This window comes from Zalophus californianus, chromosome 1, assembly GCF_009762305.2.
Source record: "Zalophus californianus isolate mZalCal1 chromosome 1, mZalCal1.pri.v2, whole genome shotgun sequence".
NCBI classification, from domain to species: Eukaryota; Metazoa; Chordata; class Mammalia; order Carnivora; family Otariidae; genus Zalophus; species Zalophus californianus.
Window position 1 is genome coordinate 134,436,070 of NC_045595.1, and position 22,803 is coordinate 134,458,872.

The following is a 22,803-nucleotide window of genomic DNA, read 5'->3' on the forward strand; positions in this document are numbered from 1 at the left end:
TTGGTAATATGCACTACCAGTTGTAAACCCTCAGGAGAAAAAACAGTAGAGACCAATCATGGGAGTAAAGCTTAGGAATAGTTGTCTTTTTATTAACATATATGATGCAACCTGAAGTCTCTGTACTACTACATAATGACTACTTTTTAATAAATGACAAATGCAAGTATCATGATGTCTTCAGAGTACTGACTTCAGAATCAGGTCTGGACTGGGATTTGGCTCTATACAAATAGTTAATACCATGACCTTAGGCAAAACATTTTAACTTTTCTATCAATTTTCTCATCTGTAAAATAAGCATAATACCACCTCGTAAGATTGTGAGGATTGGAAATAGATACGAAAAGTACATAACCTAGTATTATACACAAAAATGCACAGTAAAGATTTTTGCTGGTTTCATGAAGAAAATAATCAAAATACATTGTAAATTTGCGCTCTGCTTTTACAGAATAGGAAATGTGCTTTGAAAGACAGATATGCTTGATATCAAATAGTTTAAGAATAGTTTGTTCATGTCTATGGAAAAAATTGATGCTCTTTGCCACATTCCATTGAGCAATAGAGATAGCTAAGATTTAATAAGCTTGTCATTTTGAGGTTTGAATTAGTTAATTAAGTACTTTTCTAAAAACTTTCTACTACCTCTTGTCTAACAATCAGTTATTATATAATGAAAATTATGTCCATAATGAAGACAAAGTTCAAATTCCTAATGGAAACCAATAAAAACATGAAGATTATGATTAAGATTTTTTTAAAAGATTTTATTTATTTATTTGACAGAGAGAGCACAAGCAGGGGGAGCAGCAGGTAGAGGGAGAAGCAGGCTCCCCGCCAAGCAGGGAGCCTGAGGTGGGGCTCGATCCTAGGACCCTGGGATCATGACCTGAGCCAAAGGCAACGTTTAACCGACTGAGCCACCCAGGCGCCCCTGATTAAGATTTTTTTTTTTAAGAAATAGTATTTTAAAATTCACTGTTCTGAATTTTTCTTCCAGTTCCTCTTAAGAATGATAGTCTACTATATTAGATGCATAGTTTACCTCTTTTCCACATTAGTTCATTTTTAATTTTTTTAAATGGTTTCTTTTTTTAAGATTTTATTTATTTGTCAGGGAGAGAAAGAGAGAGCACAAGCAGGGGAGCAGCAGGGTGAGGGAGAAGCAGGCCCCCACTGAACAGAGAGCCCGATGTGGGGCTCCATCCCAGGACCCTGGGATCATGACCTGAGCTGAAGGCAGACGCTTAACCGACTGAGCCACCCAGGTGCCCCTCATTTTTATTTTTAACTCAAACATTTTTCATGAAAGTATACATGTAAGTCTCCCTCCACCTGATCCTTTATAGATCAGTTCTCCCCAAAGGATACTACTGTTAACCAGTTTTTTGAACTCTTTAAAAATATTCTTTGTGTGTGTATATATTCTAGGTATATGTATATATGCACACATACTTCCCTGCTTTTTATACACTCAGTTCTGTGCCTTGTTTTTATCATTTATAAGTATCTTGGAGGTTATTCCACATCGGCACATATAGATCTTTAAGCCAGTCTGTTCAGCATATTCTTTTACTATGAACAAATCACTAAGCGGGAAGCCAATGTTTTCAAAGGTTGTTTGGCAAGCATGGGATCCAAACAAAGGGAGTTGGTAGATCTTTAGAACAGGAGTCCTATCAGCTAGTATAGCTTGAGGAAATCTCACCCACCATAAAAATATTCTTACCAAAGAACCAGTAATGTTCAAGTTAGCTAAGCTAAGATTCTCTTTCCCTTGGACAAGAATTTGAGTGGACACAGGAGATGTTTGCCTCTGTGATTATTTACTTTTTCATTCATTTACTTTTTGCTTCTATGATAAACCAATCCCTCTTTTGATACATAGTTCTTTCTTTAGATATATTAATACACTGAGTTTAGTAACTATCATACCTTACAGACTAGAGAGCCAGGTGGTCTCTTCAGGGCTTCAAGTCTCATATCTCTATTTTAGTTAATTATTTTGTTTGATAGCTCAGTTTTCAGGTATTTTTGAGTCTTGGAATGGTGAATAGATTATATTACTAACATCATTCCCTTCTTTCTTCCAATTCCCTACTATATGTAAACATTGCCTTTCCTATTGTGCTTTTTAAATACATTCAGTTATTGGGGCGCCTGGGTGGCTCAGTTGGTTAAGCGACTGCCTTCAGCTCAGGTCATGATATCTCAGGGTCCTGGGATCGAGCCCCACATCGGGCTCCCTGCTCCGCGGGAAGCCTGCTTCTCTCTCTGACCCTCCCCCTGCTTGTGTTCCCTCTCTCGCTGTCTCTCTCTCTCTCTGTCAGTCAAATAAATAAATAAATAATCTTTTAAAATAAATAAATAAATAAATAAATAAATACATTCAGTTATTCTTCCCAGTAGCCATTAACCATTCCCAGTGACTCCTTTTATTGGTGAGAATTAGTTTGACCTATCTCTGGCATATTTGGCATTAATAATAAGTAGGTCTGTTATTTCAGCCAACAAGTTCTGTATTTTGCGTTTTGAGATTTTTTTTTTTTTTTAAGATTTTTTTTAAATTTGGGGAGCCTGGGTGGCTCAGTCGTTATGTGTCCGCCTTCAGCTCAGGTCGTGATCACAGGGTCCTGGGATCAAGTGCCTCATCGTGCTCCCTGCTCAGCAGGAAGCCTGCTTCTCCTTCTCCCACTCTGTCTCTGTGTCAAATAAATAAATAAAATCTGTTAAAAAATTTTTTTTAATTTATTTATTTGAGAGAGGGAGCACGAGCAGGGGGAGGGGCAGAGGAGAGAATTATTTTATCTTTCACATAAATCAAAGAATGTAATCTTTTAATTTGATCTTTTCTTAAATTCATGATAAAAGAGGGTGATGATTTTTTAAAAAAAACAATATTTGCCATAGTAAAAAAAAGGATAATTTAGTTGTCATACTTTCCCAGGAACAAATGGTAAGATTTAATACTAAAACAGCAAATATTTGTTATTTAATCACAGCAGAATCAGGATTTTCACTTTAAAGCATTAATAAAATAATGTTCACTCTAAAAAATAGGTTGAATGGGGTATCCAGACTTTTATTCATCCTGTGCTATCATCTTGACTGCCTTTTTGTTCCAGTTACCATTATCAGCTGTAGTAACTTACTTCCGTTAAGGCAGTCATCTCCCTGCCTTAGATAAAAATTTTTCCAAGCTCAAGAAATAAAAAATAACTTTTTTAAAAAAGATTTATTTTAGAGAGAGAGCCCTCACGCAAGCAGGAAGAGGGGGAGAGGGAGAGAAACTCAAGCAGACTCCCCACTGAGCTGGGAGAAGGATGCCAGGCTTGATCCCACAACCCTGAGATCATGACCTGAGCCAAGACCAGGAGTCCAGCCACTTAACTGCCTGAACCACCCAGGCGTCCCTAAAAATAACTTCTCCTGGATTAACAGTCTCTAATGAGAACACCAGACTTGTCTCTAATTAAGTTAAGAGCCATTTGGTTGTAAATAAGACCTTCAGTACAGGTAAAACTACTAGTTTGTTGATCCTTTCAGATAAAAACACATTTCCATAGACACTGAAATGATCCTTTATTTAGTGGGACTAATTGTTTTAGCCATTAGTTTTTGGTGCTATTTTCTCTTCTTACTACAAGGTACAAAAAGAGACAATATATGTTTATTAGGCTAAGAAGTCTTGAAAAAAGCAAGCAAATTTAAGCAAAGAGAAGCTGTAAAATAAATCATATTTGGGGACACCTGAGTGGCTCAGTTAGTTAAGTGTCTGACTCTTGATTTTGGCTTAGGTCATGATCTCAGGGTTTTGAGACTGAACCCCACGTTGAGCCCCATGCAGGGTGTGGATCCTGCTTAAGATTCTCTCTCTCCCTCTGACCCCCCCACCGTGATGCCACTTCTGCTCTCTCTCTGTCTCTTAAAAAAAAATAAAAAATAGGGGAGCCTGGGTGGCTCAGTCGATAAGCGTCTGCCTTCAGCTCAGGTCATGATCCCAGCGTCTTGGGTTCGAGCCCCACATCGGGCTCCCTGCTCTGCGGGAAGCCTGTTTCTCCCTCTCCCATTCCCCCTGCTTGTGTTTCCTCTCTCACTGTGTCTCTCTCTGTCAAATAAATAAATAAAATCTTTAAATAAATAAATAAAATGTTATAAGGAAAGTGTATAAAAGACAATTCTATAATATATAGTAGTTACCTTGATTTTATATTAAAATAATTGGGGGTCACTGAACCCCAGTGACAGTATTTAGCAACTTTTGTTTTGATCAATCAATAAGTAAGGAAAATCACATGGATTTGTTTTAGAGGTATTTTAAGTGTAATTTTAGGAAATGATACTTTTATGGAAAGAAGGATAAGTTAATAGTTATACCAAGTATCTGGTGTTATTCTCTATTTATTTTAATAGTTTCATTTTAGAATTATTTGGAAAATAGTATTGATAATATTTCAGTCCTTCTGATAATGTCTTACTATATACTAGATTAGGGTTATATGATTTGCTGGGTTCCTAAAAGTAATTTTTATTACATCTATGAACAGGATTCTTTTCTACAATATATTTTTCTGATTTTATAATGGAAAAATATACCTGGCATGGAACAGGTGAATGATTATTAGTTGAAAAAGCTATGAGTAAATGTAGCTAGAAACAGTATCTCTGTTAAAGTGACATACCAGTATTGCTTAATTTTGTTTTTTTTTCTAGTGTAATTGTGAAACTCATACTGACTAAAACTACAAATCAGTGTTCTGATGTGGTCTTTTTTCCTTCCACATTTAAGTTAAGAGGGATTGTTAGCATTTTGCTTCATGAGATCAGAATTGTAACAACCATAAAATGTAGTTACAGGACCTTTTTCATTTCAGTTATATTTGTGAAAAAATATAAAAGCCAAATAATTTTAAAATTCCAAACTTTCTACTGAGCCTTATGAGTAACAACAAAGAACTTGAATAAGCTTTTAGTTTTTCCTGTGTCTATCTTAAATTTAAACTATAAAATAAAAGAAGTCCATGATTAATAAACCTTAGGATTCTCTTAGTGCTCTAAATGTTGTTTTTTTCCACTCTAAAAATAGTCCATGTTCATTATCATTTTGAAAATTTGTGTTGATAGAAAGAAGGAAGCCACACTATCCAGAGATAACCATCATTAGCACTTGGTATATTCTTTCCAGACACATTTTTTACATAGTATTGATCAGACCTTCTGTACAATTTTTTGTCTTGCTTTTTTTCCTTTAACATTCTGTGTTATAAACTCTGTTAACACTTTAAGGACTGCTTGGTGTTTTGATTTGGGTTACTTTAATGTACTTAACTTTAAAAAATTATTTTAAAAAGTATATTCCGAACAAATACATACACTCCTTTAAAGGGTACTTAGATTATACTATGAATTAGTTTTTTTAGAACTAGCAATATGGGGTGCTTGGGTGGCTCAGTCGGTAAGCGTCTGACTTCAGCTCAGATCATGATCCCGGGGTCTTGGGGTCAAGCCCCTGCATTGGGCTCCCCGCTCAGCAGGAGTCTGCTTGTCCCTCCCCCTCTGCCCGTCCTCCTGCTCTTGCTCTCTTTCTCTTAAATAAATAAATAAAATGTTAAAAAAAAAAACTAGCAATCTGATAAAAAATCACTATATTCCTACATTATCTTACCTTAGTATGGCTATACATATCTGAATTACTGCAAAACTGCATTTAAGTCATCCTTACTATTCCCAGGATTCCAGTTGAGTTAGGTAGGATCTTTGGACTGCTTTACAATTTTTAGGGCAAAACTCAAAGAAAAAAAATACCCATAGAAATTTTCTGTGGAAAATGATGTCACTAAATCCCTTGCAAATGCTCTCAAAGTCACTGGCAGCCTGTACTATTTGGCACATGCTCAGAGAATAAACTTAACTGTTTACTTTATAATAATGTTCTACTTTCTTTATGTTAATGGTATGTTTTTAGAGTTTTCAACAATCTTGAGTATTTTATCATTTATACATTCTTATAATAATTGTTTTAGGTCAACTGGCTATTCTGAGGTGATAGTTGTCGTTGGAGGCTGTGAACGGGTTGGAGGATTTAATCTTCCATACACTGAGTGCTATGATCCTGTGACAGGAGAATGGAAGTCTTTGGCTAAGCTTCCAGAATTTACCAAATCAGAGTATGCAGTCTGTGCTCTAAGGAATGACATTCTTGTTTCAGGTAATTAGAGAATTATTACAGTAGCTACTTTTAATTTGAACACAGCTTGGCTGTTTTAAACAATAGTAGTGTCTCAGAAGAAAATATGAAAGTGAATATACCCACTTTCAGCAGAAAGTATTTGTTATACAACAAAACTGAGAATGACTTTTTGCTCTTAAAAGCAGGCTCAAGATGATCCAGAATGATTTATAAAAGATCCACCAGAAAAATGCCTTTAATTGTCAAATTTTAAATGCTCTCAAGTGCATATAGGATATGGTATAATTTTTAAAACTTTTACCTGTTAGCTTTGTTTTAAGGAACACAGTGAAGTATGCAAAGTGCAAATTACTCATAGAATTAATTAAGCATCTCTGATCCACCCAGGTTTTCTGAAATTCTCCCCAAAGTTTATAAAATAGGATTTTCCTTAAAATTCTTAATTTGAACTTCTTTTATGTGATGTTACATCTAAAATCTGAGACAATAAAATGACAGACTTATACAAAGTATGACTACATTATCAATGGTTTTGAGTCTGTTATTTGGTTAATAATTTTACCAGCTTTGGAGTTACGCTATTACTACATGTTGAACAATATAACAACACATACTTTATTTTGTACAATGGTATGCTTTTTGAAAAAATGGGTGATTTTTAAAAATCTTTTTAAAATAATTCTGTTGTTTGGGTGCTTCTGATGTCTCATTCAAATCAATAGTCTTATACATTTGTAAAATTCATATTCTGCATTTTATTATTTGGGGCCTATAATTCTCAAGATCACAGTCGGCAAAGTTTAAATCTGCTCTGTAGAACTGTTTCCATTAAGCTTTAAGAGGGTCCTTGTTTCATTTATTGAACTGAATTCACAAATTCTTGGGGTGAATAATTCCCATGTTATATCTATGCCTTAAGCATAAATCCCTTGGTGATACACATATTATTGTGTGTACATTGTTTTGCATTTAAAGGTGGAAGAATCAATGGCCGTGATGTGTGGATTTATAACTCACAGCTAAATATTTGGATCAGAGTTGCTTCTCTAAATAAAGGCAGATGGCGTCACAAAATGGCTGTCCTCCTTGGTAAAGTAAGAGAAACCACTTTTTATTACTATTGCTGGCACATTCCCAAAATAAATACCACAGTTGAATCCTTCATCTCACTCTCTGGGTATTTTGGATTCAAATTGTATTTCCTTCTATTTCTAACCTCAATAGATAAACTGAAGGTATAAACAATTTGACACTGTACTTTTGAATGGCTACTTTGTTCTCCCAATTTGGAATTTGTGGCAGTGCAGCACATTTCTCTTTTCATGCTCCATTGGAGTCTGAATGCCTAAGAAGCATTGGAAAATAAAGGAGTTACATCAAGTACAAAAACAGGCCAATGTCTAATCCAAGCAATCTTTTTCCCTTTATTGACTTTGGCAATCAGGCAGAGATATATTTATCTAGACTGATGTTATTTTTTTTCTTTATGCAAGTTAGAGACAAAACAAATTTAAAATAGTGTTAAAATAAATTCACCAATGTATTTTAAAGAAAATTGATTATTGACTGCAGCTAATAAATATTTTAAAATATATAATTTGGGGGGCGCCTGAGTGGCTCAGTTGGTTAATCATCCGACTCTTCATCTCAGCTCAAGTCTTCATCCTCAGGGTTCAAGCCCCATGTTGGGCTCCATGCTGGTTGTGGAGCCTACTTTAAAAAAATAAGTAAATAAATGTATGTTGGTTCTGAACCATTCTCTGTCCTTGGGAACCTGAGAAACACTTGTGGACTAGTGGTTTTCAAACTTTTTAAAAGCAGCCACACCTTCTTTTTTAAAGTTAAAAAAGTTAAATCTAATATAAAAAGCCATTACATAGAACAGATAAAAATACAGCAGTATGCCAAGGGCTCTTTAGCTTTTCTTTGCCTCCATCTCTCTTAGCTCCTTCAAAGCTACCATAAATTAATGAGCAGTCTGAATAAAAGCAGCATACTTGCTTGCACATGTGTTTCTGACTGGTTCCCTGATACTCCCTTCTAAAAAGATTGTTGCCTCTTGGGCCCTCGCGGAGACATTTTAGAGCAACCAATGAGAAAACAGAACTGCTCTAATAGAAACAGAGATGGTGCAGGAACCCTTCCCAGTCAGCCTCTCATCAGCCCTTGTCTGTTTCCCCATAGAGGCTTCTTGAAATTTCTATACCACAGAATATTAGTTTCTCAAAGCACAGTTTTGAAAGCTACTGTTAATTCCTAAGGATGTTGATCTATTGTGCTGCTGCTGTCGACAAGGTCAATGAAATAATGAGGACCTTGGGATAGATGTAATGGAAATAAAATACTAATTCTAAAAAAAAAAATTAAAATAAAATACTAATTCTATTTGGATATTTTCCAAAATCACTAGTTTGTCAGTAATTACTATGTTATATATAGTTTTGGTAGCCATGCTTCAAGAATGATAAAATATTACTGAAAGTGACAGCTAAAATATTCAAGGGGTTGGAAAGAGAAGAGAGCTGACTTAAAAAAATTGTAATTATTTAGCCTGGAAGTACAAAGGCAAATGCATATGACTTATGTCTCAAATATCATGTATGGATTGGTGAACACAAATTTATTTGACAAATGTTAGTATACTTGGCTTGAAGTTACTTAAAACTTAGAAGCAGTAAATCAAGACATGAAAGGAATCTTTCCTTCCTTACATAGCAAGTACTCACATCATGGAAACTGTTACCCTAAAAAAATTACAATATAAACTGAATTCAAACCTATAAAAGTATTTAAATTTATAAATGGTCTCTTTAAAAAACCTGGGTAAGATGATTTGGAATAGAGAATCTGAGAGTAGGAAGGAATCGTAGAGAAAATTTCGTGTAACTTTTTCAATTTATAAAGAAACCTAATTCAAAGAGATCAGTCACTTGCCCAAGGTTACACAGAAAGTGATAAAGCTGGGGCAAAGCAAAGTTCAGGATTTTCTTAATCTAGAGTCCTTTCATCTTGGTGCCCACAACATATATTTTTAATTTATGCATGCAGGAGAATGGTAAAAAGTTTAATCCTCAAAATTATGTGATAGGTACTATTACTGTGTACATTTTTATTGAGGAAACAAAGACTGACTCTCAGAGGGTAAGTAAACTGCCCGAGGTTTACATTTCATAGCAATGCTAAATATTGAACCCTGCCTCTCCTGACTTCAAAGCCATGCCCTTAATTGCTACATTGTGTCACAGTTTCCATACACTCTTCCAGCTGGGTGACCTTGAGTAAGTTACTTAACCACTCTGAACTTCATAGTGTTGGGAGAACAAACCCACCAAGAGATCATTTTAACATAATTTGAGAAGTGCAACATTGAAATACAAAATAGCATTGGCTGCTCTAGAAATTTGGAGGAGTACAGAAAGATAAATTGTGGACAGACTTGAATATGAAGTTTGGCCTTGACCACTTAGGCATCTGTCGTTGAACTATTAAGAGTTGGTGAAGTATTTTAGGAAGATGAATCTGTGGTTGAGGGAGCACAAGAGTGGAGACCAGGAGATTAATTGAGAAGTCTAAAATGGTATGGATCCTGAAGTAGGATAGTGGCAATGGGAAACAAAAGGAAGGGACAGATGTGAGATGCCATGAAAGAAGACTCAGTGGGACTTAATGGTTACTTAGATATGGAGGGAAGAATTGATAATTACTGTCGATTAAAGGAATTGTGGATGTTAAACTGAAAAACCTCTTTTAAGTTAAAAGTTTCTTGTGTGTCTCATGATTCTTAACGGGTTATCGGCATATAGGTCATTTAATAAATGGCTTGTTGATTAGTTCAGCTGTCACATAAAGATACTAATTTGCCTTCCTCATATTTGTGGAAGCCCTTTGAAATATACAGTATAGAGTTCATTATGTGTCAGGTACTTTGCTAATAAGCACAGTAGATACTAAAAGGAACAACAAGATAGGCACTGCCCTCAGTGATCTTACAGTCTAGTATTCCTTATCTAATATTTTAGTTTTATAGCTTTATTACTTCATAATAGTCAAACATTTTCATCATCCATGAGTGTGAGCATTAAAGAATCATGTAATTCTCAGTGTAAGCAGTATCATTCTTAAAGGTGTGAAGATTCGTTCTTGGGGGTGAAAAAATTGTACTCTTTCATATATAAAACACACAGATATACATACAGTACATAAACAGATACACAGTATATCTGTGGTATTAAAACTTCATTGGAGGGTGCTATTATGAAAAAAAATGTCTAAAAAGTCTCCTTGGTGGTGAGAGGGTGCTAATAAAAGTCTCTAAAACTAAGCTAAATTTATTGCAATTATAGTTATCAAGGGCTTTTTAAAGAGGACAGATCCCTTAACTCCTTAGCCAACTAGTTAAAAATTCAGACTTTTGACAATTAGGATTTTTCCATGTATTTTGCATATAGGTATATGTTGTTGGAGGCTATGATGGACAAAACAGACTTAGCAGCGTAGAATGTTATGATTCCTTTTCAAATCGATGGACTGAAGTTGCTCCCCTTAAGGAAGCAGTGAGTTCTCCTGCCGTGACTAGCTGTGTAGGCAAATTGTTTGTGATTGGTGGAGGACCTGATGATAATACTTGTTCTGATAAGGTAAGCCATGTTCTCTTATAAAAATTACCAATGATGTATATGGGAAGAAGAATACACAAAGCTTATCAAATAGATAGCAAGGTCCCTTAGTGTGAGGGAACCTTTTAAAAATTGTCTAGTACTTTATACTTTGGGGGGAAAACACTGAGTTTCAAGTTACTGAAGTGAACTCCTAATATATCTAACAATTTCTGTAAAAAGCATTATCTAATCTTTTTTAAATGAAACTAATCTCAGCATTGGAATATTATACTAAATAAATTGTTTTAAACCTTTTACTGCTATAGTCTATAGAATCAAAAAATTACTGACAACACAGTTGGGAAGTGAATTAGCAGAGGGTAAGACAGTAACTACACTGCTTCCAAGTGGGTCATCTTCTGCATACTTTAAAAGTATTTTTTAGAACAAAAAAGAGGAAAGGAAACCTCTGTAATGTCAATAGAGGGCAGCTCAAAGTTGCTACAGTTCATCGAATTCCTGGGACAAAACATTTCCTTCCTGACATCTCAGAAAATACTGTTATTCTGGAATTGTCTGATGCCTAACCTGTTTAGCAATTGTTAACTGAATTTTGTCAATCAATTATTTTTTTAAAGATTTTATTTATTTGAGAGAGAGAGAGAGAACATAGGGAGGAGCATAGGGAGAGGTATAAGCAGATTCCGCGCTGAGCACAGAGCCTGATGTGGGGCTCCATCTCACAACCCTGAGATCATGACCTGAGCTGAAACCAAGAGTTAGACACCTAACCGAATGAGCCACCCAGGTGCCCAATCAATTATTTAATTAAACTTTAATGTGGTCAAATGTTACATTTTTAGAATTCAGAATTTGTGATAATTCAAAGTATACTAAATTGAAGTTTACTTGTGTTCTTTTGAAGAAAGGACTTCCTAAAAGCATAGAGAAATTGTATTCAGATTGAGGTATTGTTATCCTATTTAACACAATTTTTTAAAAATCTAGACTGTTGGGGCATCTGGGTGGCTCAGTCGGTTGAGTGTCCGACTCTTGATTTCAGCTCAGGTCATGATCTCAGGGTCTTGAAATCAAGCTGCACATTGGGCTCCATGCTCAGCAGGGAGTCTGCTTGAGATTCTCTCCCTCTCCCTCTCCCTCTGTTTCTGCCTCTCCCCCCACTAATGTGCATTCTCTCCTCTCTCTCTCTAAAATAAACAAATCTTAAAAAAAAAAAATCTAGACTGTTAGTTTAATGAAAGTAAGAAAACTTATCATGGTAGTGTAGTATCCATTCATCCTGGAAACAACCTGTGTTTGTTACTCTATTCTGTTTGATAGTAATAAATTTGCATTTCTTTTGAGAATTTTATAAATCAGACATCTCCCTGTCAAGCTAACCTTTCTTAATTCTGTGAATTAATGTGACTTAATTAATGTAGTTAATGGGATTTAATTTTTAATCATGTTTCTATGTATTAGTAGACTTTTTTATTAAGTAAATTTGCATTTTTGTTTATAAATTTCAATAAAATATTTCTGTGTATTACTAGGTTCAATCTTATGATCCAGAAACCAATTCTTGGCTACTTCGTGCAGCTATCCCAATTGCCAAGAGGTGTATAACAGCCGTATCCTTAAACAACTTGATATATGTTGCTGGTGGACTGACCAAGGCAATATATTGTTATGATCCAGTTGAAGATTACTGGATGCATGTACAGAATACATTCAGCCGACAGGTAATGACATAAAACAGGTCCAAAAGAAAAATCAATCTAGGAGGGTCCAAATACGTGGCCATTATAAATGTACTGTAATTTCACTGTTAATATATTTCATGTATGCTTGAATTATTTCATAATTTTTAAAACCACATAAAGCATGTAGTATGCCTGTTTTGAACTCATTTCAGGGAATTGTTTTATTGAAATAACTTATTTTGTACCATCCCATGGTGAAGCAGCCGTTGCACTTGGGCTGGTAGTTTTTTTTCCCTTGACCACTTAGAATCTACTCCTGTCCTTATCCCTATCTCTTACATATTTTGAAAGAGAAGAAATGCTCCCAAACTGGTTTTCTTTCCTTCTGTGGTTTTAATTATAAAAGAAATGGCTGGGCTCAGGTTTCCCTCATCCGTGTACACTACCTATACCCCTACTCCACCTCCACCCCCTGCCTCCCAAAAAGCCTTCTCTCAGCCTTTGATTCATGACTCTGCCCTCCCTCCAACCACCAAAATGCTTGATGTTCTAATGCTGGAAATCTGGATCTACCTATATACTACTCTAGAGTTATACTCAGAGGTCATTACAAGTAATCTCCTCAGTCTCATCCATATTCTCTTATTTTTTCTATCCAACCCTTAAATATGAGCATTCCTTGAGTCTCTTTCCCCTACCCACTTCCTAGTTTATTCTCTATTCCTGAGTGGTCACATTTATTGCCCAGTACTGATGACTTCAAATCTTTATCTTCATTAAAGCCTCTCTCTTGTGCCCCAGACTCAAATTTCCAACTGCCTATTTGGTATTTTTTATGATGTCCTAAGAGTTCAAACTTAAAACAGAATTCACCTTCTTCCCCAAGCCTACTTTTTCTGTTTCCAAACAACCCTAGTGAATGGAAAAACTGTTTCTTCCTTACTAACACTCACAACACTTCTGGCACCAGATACTAGATTTATTCCAACCAATTCTCCATCTCTAGCTGAATGTCTTACAGTTCAATTCAGTTCTGACACTATCTACCTGGAGTTAGCATCAGATTCCACAAGTTGAGGGCTCAGTTCAAGACTGCCACTGCTCTAGATGCCAAACGCTAGTTCCAGCTTGTCGCCAGTACTTTTGACTGGCTATAAATTAACATTCCCACAGCCCCCTCCTTGGGTTCAATTATTTGCTAGAACAGCTCACAGAACTTAGGGAAATACTTATGTTTATCAGTTTATTATATAATAAAGGATATCATAAAGGATACAGATGAAGTGGCACATAGGGTAAGGTCCAGGAGGGTCCCAAGCACAGGAGCTTCTGTCCTGGAGTTGAGGTGCACTACCCTCCCAGCACATGGATATGTTCACTAACCCAGAAGCTGTTCACATCCTGTATTTTGGGAATTTTTATGGAGTGGGGATGAAAGTTTTAAGATTCTAATTATGGCTTGATCTTTTGGTGAGCAGCACCCCCATCCAGGAGCCAACCAACAATCACCTCAAAAGACTTTCCTATCACTCAGGAAATTCCAAGGGATTTAGGAGCTCTGTATCAGGAACTGGGGGCAGAGACCAATATATGTTTTTCTATTATTTCATACCTAGACTTAATTTCTTAGATTTTCCTCACTTTCTCCTAAATTTGAATCCATTATATCAGTTCTATGTCCTCAGAGTTTTTCCTGTTCTTTTCTATTCCTATGGTTCCTGCTTTTGTTCAAGTTCTTATCAGTTCTTCCCTAAACAAAAACAGTATTCTAATTAGTGTTCTTTAATGTCTTCTCTCACCCATTTTGCCACTAGTTGTTTTCCCATAAATCTTATGTGTCTCCTCTGATTGGAAACATACTGAATAAAATCCAAGTTTCCCCACTTCATTCTAGGCCTTCTGTTGTCTGACCTCTGCTTGCCTTTTCAGCTTCACTTTCTGCAACTTTATCCCAATTATATAAGTGTCTGTAAAATTGCATATGCTATATAGATTGTATGTGTTCTTGCCTTGGTTCATGATGTTCTCTCAGACTCTAATGTCTTTTCTACCTTCTCTATTTGTAATTCTACTCTTTCAAGGACGACTTTATAGTTACAACAAACTGAAGTTTCCCTGTTCAGGATTAATCTCCTTCTTTTCTGATACGTCACTGCACTTATACCTCTATTATGGCGGTCATAATATTCTGTTATGTAATGTTTATTTCCATACCAGAATTCCGTCTTCTTGAGAATACTATTTTTTCTAACTCATTTTCTATGTATCTTACATTAATTGGTGCTCAGTAAATATTTATTGAATAAGTAAACAAATGAGACAGGGCAGTAACAAGAGACCTAATTTTAAGAGTCTTATATGCAAGATGCGTAAGAGATATAGACTGTAAAGGTAATGAGTAGGGTTTGAATGTAACACCATTTTTCTAAAGTTTTTGACATTGAGGTATAGTCTCTAAAATGTATTCAAAGTAACATTGCCTCAACTGATGAAAGGGACATAATAAGACCTTCAGCTTCATGGTATAGAGGGAATATAATCTTCTATCCCTCTTGTATCACATTTGAGTAAAAATGAATCACATTCTCTAGTTCAATGGCCTTTCCTGGAAAGGACAATCTCCAGGTCTGTAGAGGTGAGGGTGTGCCCTACCATATAAGAACCCATATTATAGCCACATTCACCTGTGCGACAAGTGTTTACACTTACTTATAATTTTTTTTTAAGTAAACTCTACCCCCAACATGGGGCTTGGACTCCTGACCCTGAGATCAGGAGTCACATGCTCTACCAACTGAGCCAGCCAGACACCCCAATTTCTAAATTTTTTAATCAAAGCTAATCTTTATTGGCTTACAGTGAATATTTTAAAGTATAATACAGGGGCGCCTGGGTGGCTCAGTTATTAGGCGTCTGCCTTTGGCTCGGGTCATGGTCCCAGGGTCCTGGGATCAAGCCCCACATCGGGCTCCCTGCTTGGGGGGAGGCCTGCTTCTCCCTCTCCCACTCCCCCTGCTGCTGTTCCTGCTCTCGCTATGTCTCTCTCTGTCAAATAAATAAATAAAATATTTAAAATAAATAAAGTGTAATGCATTTTTGCCAAGAAGTACTGTTCATTCAGAACTTGGCTATACTGTAGAAAATGATAACAATTTAGGAAGATAATTTTCAGCATCTATCATAATGCAGGGCGTACAGTGAATATGTTTCTAACTACATGATTGAGATAAAACTAAGAATAAACAACAGGACAAACATGGCACATTTTTTCTAATTAATGAATAACACGACTTTGAAAATTTCAAAGAAAAAACATTTAGCTCAGAAGTATATTAAATCACGGGGCGCCTGGGTGGCTCAGTCTTTAAGCATCTCCCTTCAGCTCAGGTCATGATCCCAGGGTCATGAACCTGGGATCGAGCCCTGCATTGGTCTCCCTGCTCGGCGGGAAGCCTGCTTCTCCCTCTCCCACTCACCCTGCTTATGTTCCCTCTCTTGCTGTCTTTCTCTCTGTCGAATAAATAAAAAAATCTTTTTTTTAAAAAAGTATATTAAGTCTATTATGACAAAGAGAAATCATTGAAGTCCAAATCAAATATTCTACGTCAAATCTCTTGAAACAAAAAACACGGAGATTTCTGGGATTATCTTTTCTCCTCAGTTCATTCTTACTACCAGTACCTCTAAGTATATCTTTGTAGGGGTGCCTGGGAGGCTCAGTCGGTTAAGTGTCTGCCTTCAGCTCAGGTCATAATCCCAGGGTTCTGGGATCAAGCCCCGTGTGGGGCTCCCTGCTCAGCAGAGAGCCTGCTTCTCCCTCTCCCTCTGTTGCTCCCGCTGCTTGTACTGTCCCTCTCTCTCTCTGTCAAATAAATAAATAAATTCTTTTTAAAAATCTTTTTATCTTTGTAAATGTTATTGATTGGTAATTTTTGAACTGTGTTTGCCTACCATTTAATGCTAATCAGTGAAAAAGGAAAAATCAACTGTAATTTCATATTAGACAGTTGAGTCAAACTTTTTTTATTTTTATTTTTTTTAAAGATTTTATTTATTTGACAGAGATACAGCGAGAGAGGGAACACAAGCAGGGGGAGTGGGAGAGGGAGAAGCAGGCTTCCCGCCGAGCAGGGAGCCCGATGCGGGACTCGATCCCAGGATCCTGGGATCATGACCTGAGCTGAAGGCAGATGTTTAACGACTGAGCCACCCAGGCACCCCTGAGTCAAACTTTTTTTAAATGTTTAGAATATTAAGTGGCAAAAACGCTGAAAAAATGAGCTCTTTGTTTTGCAGATCTAATGGACCTAATGCAGCCTTTTTCTCTTTCTGTCCCTTACCATTTCCACGCCTCTTGACTCTGCGTAATTCCTAAAAGCCACGACTTGCTATTTTAAACATATTTTGCTTTTTAACTCTTGTCAGGAACATCCTTTGAAAAATTGTGGAATTTTTTTTTAGGTCCATGATGAAGTTTTTTCAGTCCCTCTTCAGTAGCCCAGGTATTTAAAATGTCATTAAAGTTTAGAATAATAAATGAAAAAATCTGACTCTAAGTTGGAATTTTAACATTTAAGCATTAAGCATTATAAAAAATAATAAGGGGAGGGTTTTTTTTTTTAATATTAGGATCATGTTTCACTCCAGTCTTGAAAAATAACATTAAAACTTCATGTACTGAGGCACCTGCCTGGCTCAGTCAGGAGAGCAAGCAACTCTTGATCTCCGGGTTGTGAATTCAAGCCCCAGGTTGGGTGTAGAGATTACTTAAATAAAATCTTAAAAATAAATAAATAAAACTTCATGAATTAAAATATTTTTCTCTTGTTTTAAGACTTTATTTGACACAGAGAGAGAGAGCATACAAGCAGAGGGAACAGCAGAGGGAGAGGGAGAAGCAGGCTCTCTGCTGAGCAGGGAGCCAGACATGGGGCTTGATCCCAGAACCCTGGGATCATGACCTGAGCTGAAGGCAGATGCTTACCGACTGAGCCACTGAGGTGCCCCAATAAATTATTTTTCTTAAGAGCTGTCATTACTCTTGAGATTCTAATAGAGTGAAATAAGTTACTATATCTGATACAAGTAATTTCCTGATCTGAAGGAATAACTGATTTCAAGATTGCTTGCTTCATTTATTTCTGAGCATTATTACCTGAAATGACATTGTTTTTTGTTTTTGTTTTTTAAGATTTTATTTATTTATTTGACAGAGAGAGACACAGCTAGAGAGGGAACACAAGCAGGGAGAGTGGGAAAGGGAGAAGCAGCCTTCCTGCGGAGCAGGGAGCCCGATGCAGGACTCGATCCCAGGACCCTGGGATCATGACCTGAGCCGAAGGCAGATGCTTAACTACTGAGCCACCCAGGCACCCCTACCTGAAATGACTTGTAATAAGATCCTGTAATTATATAGTTTAAGAATCACCATTAAAGTGACTGTAAGGTTCAATACTATAGGCTAGGTTCTATCTGAAAACTGAGGATGATATTGTTTTTTGTTGTATTCAGAACTTTTAGAATTTATAGAAAGAGCTCACTGTGTTTTAGATGAAAAATGTTGTAGTTTGGCACATAATTGGTACAATTCATGGGTGACATTCTAGATAAAAGTTTGTCGTTCATTAATGATAATGGACCAGGTTATTCTGGGTATGTGTAAACTCTAATATAGGTATTTTTAAGTACTCACGAATTCTTTTAGACCAGAAGATATTATCTTCTATTATATAAGTCTACCAAGATTTAATTTCTTCTATAAGAGCAAAACTTAGGGGCACCTAGATGGCTCAGTCCGTTAAGCCTCTGCCTTCAGCTCAGGTCCTGATCTCAGGGTCCTGGAATCAAGCCCCACTTCAGGTTCCCTGCTCAGCCAGGAGTCTGCTTCTCCCTCTGCCTCTGCTCCCCTCCACCTGCTCATGCTTTCTCTCTTTCAAATAAATAAATAAAATCTTTAAAAAAAGCAAAACTTACATACACAGCAAATCTTGTCAAGTAAAAATGTTTATTGTACTGATTGGTAGAACCTATCTTGTTAGTTATATACAAATAGGATGATAGTAATATGTAATAACTTTCTGAATTAAAGTAATTGAAAAATTAAAGTAATGTAAATAGAATATTTGACCTACAGCATAACCAGATCTATGAAATAGGGAGACAATTTTAGTGTAATTTCTTTCTTGGAAGAATCACTCTCATCCTTGCAAGAATATTTGTTTTTTATAGTAATTATGTTATTGAGAGAAAAGAGTAAAATTCAGCTATGAATCCCATTATGTACAAAGTTAAAATATTATTTGGGGAGTTTCTGTATCCCAGCCAAGCCCCTATAACAGTGCTTTGTTAATTTGTTTATAAGTCTTTCTCTCATTCATTCATTCAACTTGTGGGTAATCTCACATAATGATTAATATTCCTACTCCTTGCTCAGGTAATAGCCACTTGCTGTAATAAAGGACCTCCCTGTAATAGGAGAAGCAAGCCACACTCTCTGAAAATATTTTTGTTCAACTACTATTAAGTTAAAACCCTTCTCTCAGTCCACTATCCCCACTTCACCTCCCACATCTTGGCCCCAATCATAACATATATTTTATTTTAACATTTCATTCATGCAAAATTATCTAGAACTCACACATAGAGCAGGAGTTAGGCAAAAGGGAGCTTATTTCATGACTTCTTTGTTTGTTAAAGCATGTCTTATTTTACTTTTCAGTTTGCTACCAAATCCCTTACCTTTAAGAGTTAATTTTTTTTTTTTTAAATGTATTTGGTTCAACAGGAAAACTGCGGTATGTCTGTGTGTAATGGTAAAATATATATCCTGGGTGGAAGACGGGAAAATGGAGAAGCCACAGACACTATTCTCTGTTATGATCCTGCAACAAGTATCATCACAGGGGTGGCTGCAATGCCCAGGCCAGTGTCCTATCACGGCTGTGTGACCATACATAGATACAATGAAAAATGCTTTAAGCTCTAAAGCCAGGATACCTCACCCAAGAAGCCACACTGATCCAAGATGAGAGGTTCTAAGAACTCCAGAGTGAGAACTTGACATATCTCCTTTGTGCCATGTACACAAAAAAGTAAAAATAATAATTGTGGTGCCTTTTCCCCGAAATATCCATCTTTCAAACTGTAATAAAGCCTTTCCTGTAATTGGAAAAAAAAAATTGTTGTTGAAAGTAATAGTGGTTATTGCTTGGGTTTTGAGAGTGTACCTTTGTAAGTACTTGTAAGAAACTCATGTGGAGTAGGAAATAATGTCTGCCTGTGTAACTTTCAGGAATTTGTGAATGGTTTCTCCATTTATATATGCTTATCTGTAAGCCTGTATATTCCTTATTTTGTCATACATGTATAGAAAATTGCATGACTTAGGCTTCATTTAGGTTGACTCACATAATGCTTAGAATGCTTACAAAGGGAGGAAGTCAGTTTAAAAAATCTTTTTCACTAAAAATATATCCAAACTGATTAATTTTATTGAAGATTTTTTTCAGTAATTGATAAAAATGTAATGACAACAATTTGAGTATCATAAAATACTGAATTATCATGACTTCTTAGAATTGCTTATATTAAACATATTTTTGGAAGAACATTGGGTAGGAGATAGAAAAGCAAGTGCCCCTAAAATGCAGATTAAAATTATAGGTTAATTCCTAAGAAAAAATTATGTAAGACTGTTGAAGGGAAAAACGACCCACTGTGGCTCTCAAAGTACTTATGTATCATCTCTAAATCCTCTAAGGAAGCACCTTTTCTTGAACCTGGCAAGAGAGTTGAAATCCATTTTGTGATACTATTTTGTGTAAGACAAGGACAGGTCTCCTCCCTAGCCCAGCAGGGTTTGACTTCATTAGTATGGTGCTTTGGGTGAGGACCTCTTCCCTGGCTATCCTCCTTTCCTGTGAACAGGTAAAAATCCTGGAGTCTCCACTCTTGAGTTGCCTTTAAAGGATAAAGCAGGGATCACCTATCAGTGGGTCCGTTTTTCTTTTAAAATTAGCTATCCAAAAAAACTAACAGTGGTATTTGCAGTCTTTTAAGATAAATCTTTCAGTTGGTACCAATTGCGGAAAATCCTGGTCAACATTCTCAAGCTTCTCTACAACAAATTGCCTTTGTCTAGATTTTTCAGCTCCAGTTTATAAGCTTACTAGTTTTCAAAGAGGAATGTAAAATTTTTTCTAAGGCAAATGGAATGGCAGGAACTGTAGTATAAGTGATTACTGTTATTCTTGGGTGAAAGATATAATTTACAACATTTTAGGGATATTCCAGGGATGTACCAGGTAGCCTGCTGGGTTTCAACTGCCCAGGCACTACTGTTGTCTCACGTAATTATATACTCCTTGTCACAGGAGAGATGATGCAAATGTGTGATTATAGTGCCACCAGATTTCTGTTAAAACCAAGTTAGTAATAAAAAAACCTAACATAGATAAACCATTTTGTTTTCTCATCTTAGAAGGATACAGAGATTCCTAAAAACTATGTGGCATCAGTGCCAACTTAGCTGGAATCTGAATTCTGAGGAAAACTCTAAAGATCTTATAAATGTTTAGGGAATTAAATTTTTCAAATCATAATTTGGAAATGATATGTACCTTTTTCTGATAATTGTCAGAGCAATTCAGGAAATAATTTTCTATCATTTTAGTTGAAAGACCATTGTAAATACAATTGGGATACTTGTTTTAATTCTAAAGTAAACATCTGCAATATACCTTTTGTAGATAATGGAACCTGTTTAGTTCAGAGATTCTTTGCGGTAGATGAGATAATGTATGAGAAAAGTGTTTTGTAAATGCTGAGGATTATACAAATGACACTTGTTATTTTTATGTGTATTTGTAAGATCATGCCCATCCATAAATACAGACACTTCACACACAAACCTTCTCAAGATCACTTGTATTGTAGTACTTTTGTCTATTGTAAAAGTATTAAGTATTTACTTGTATTTCTTTATACATTTATTTTTAATATCCATGTGTTTATTGTACTAAATTTGAAATGAAATCCTATAAAACAATTTGTTTAAACATAGACCTCATGCCAATATTGTTTAATTTTTTCTACATAATTTAAAACTACATAAATTAAGTAAGCCACCAAAAACTTAGCTTGAATCCTATGAAATTAACAATTTTTGAAATTACTCAACTGATATTTTAATACCCTTTAACTATTTATCTTCCTTTACTGATTGTTGATAAGTAATGGTGTTAGCATTGATAAAAGAATTTTAGGGTATAATTAGTATACCAAAAGGGATTCATCAACCAAATTGTGTCAGATTATATTCATACTGTCATCACATAGTTGACAGATTTCCTTTTGATAGGAGATGCTCATATAAGCCTTTGGGTTAGTATGTATGTATATACATGTATAGATAGATAGTATGGTCATGTACACACATATATACAAACACCAAGAATTTGATCAGTTTGTGATGATCGGAAAACACATAAAGTAAGAATTGGTTGACTTAATTAAATTCATTTCCGGAAGATTTTTTTTGTTTGTTTGGACATTTCTATAAAACTCTTTTACATTTGAAAGTACATGATGGGGGGCACCTGGCTGGCTCAGTCAGTAGAGCATGCGACTCTTGATCTTGGGGTCGTGAGTTTGAGCCCCACATTGGGTATAGTGATTTCTTAAAAAAAGTTTGAAAGTACATGAGTATTAGTATAATGAGTTGTATACAGTCAGAATCTATGTAATACATAAATTTTCACGAGATCAGAAAACAAATTGGAGGTAGAGACAAGTTTGCTAAACCCATCTGTGATACCTCGGTGGGAAAAGGAATTCGAGTGTATGTTTTGTGGATTAACAGGAAAGTATAGTTGTTTTTTGTTCATGAACGTGTATTTTCCTATTGATGAGTGAGCTATAAAGTGGTCTGATTTTTACAACAGTAGACCTTCGTTTTCAAATTTACTCTTCCCACTGACTACTGCACAGGTATGAAATAGTAGCTTATTGAATCTTCAGTAACCTTTTGTTTCCCTAGATGACTGAAATATATTTACTCCATTTAAACCAGGTGGTAAGAAAAAAATGGTGTAAATACTCAGGGAGGGTATTCACTTGTCATTTTTGCCTATTTGGGGTGTTTAAAGTGCCATAACTCTATAAACTTCAGTTCATGATCCTAGAGTAAATTTAATTTGGTAAATGGGCTTCACACAGGCAGTGGTTGAACATTCATTCTTTTATATTTAGAAAGATGAAAATGTTTTGTGGACTGATACATTTTCTCTTAGTGAATACGAATTGTTTATGT

The 22,803-nt window shown here is 35.8% G+C and overlaps 1 protein-coding gene across 9 annotated transcripts in view; it reads left to right on the forward strand.

Annotated features, from left to right (window-relative positions):
- KLHL24 (kelch like family member 24) overlaps positions 1 to 21,554 on the forward strand; it is a 40,782-nt gene extending 19,228 nt beyond the window's left edge. For 4 of the 9 annotated variants that reach the window (XM_027582698.1, XM_027582697.1, XM_027582699.1 and 1 more), the window contains 5 exons: positions 6,027 to 6,211; positions 7,169 to 7,287; positions 10,642 to 10,830; positions 12,345 to 12,533; positions 19,279 to 19,479. In XM_027582698.1, the coding sequence (XP_027438499.1) occupies positions 6,027 to 6,211; positions 7,169 to 7,287; positions 10,642 to 10,830; positions 12,345 to 12,533; positions 19,279 to 19,479 (883 nt within the window). Of the gene's footprint in view, positions 1 to 6,026; positions 6,212 to 7,168; positions 7,288 to 10,641; positions 10,831 to 12,344; positions 12,534 to 19,278 lie in introns of all 9 variants that reach the window. The other 5 variants (XM_027582696.2, XM_027582695.2, XM_027582692.2 and 2 more) reach the window with 2 other exon arrangements.
- Positions 21,555 to 22,803: the final 1,249 nt, after the last annotated feature.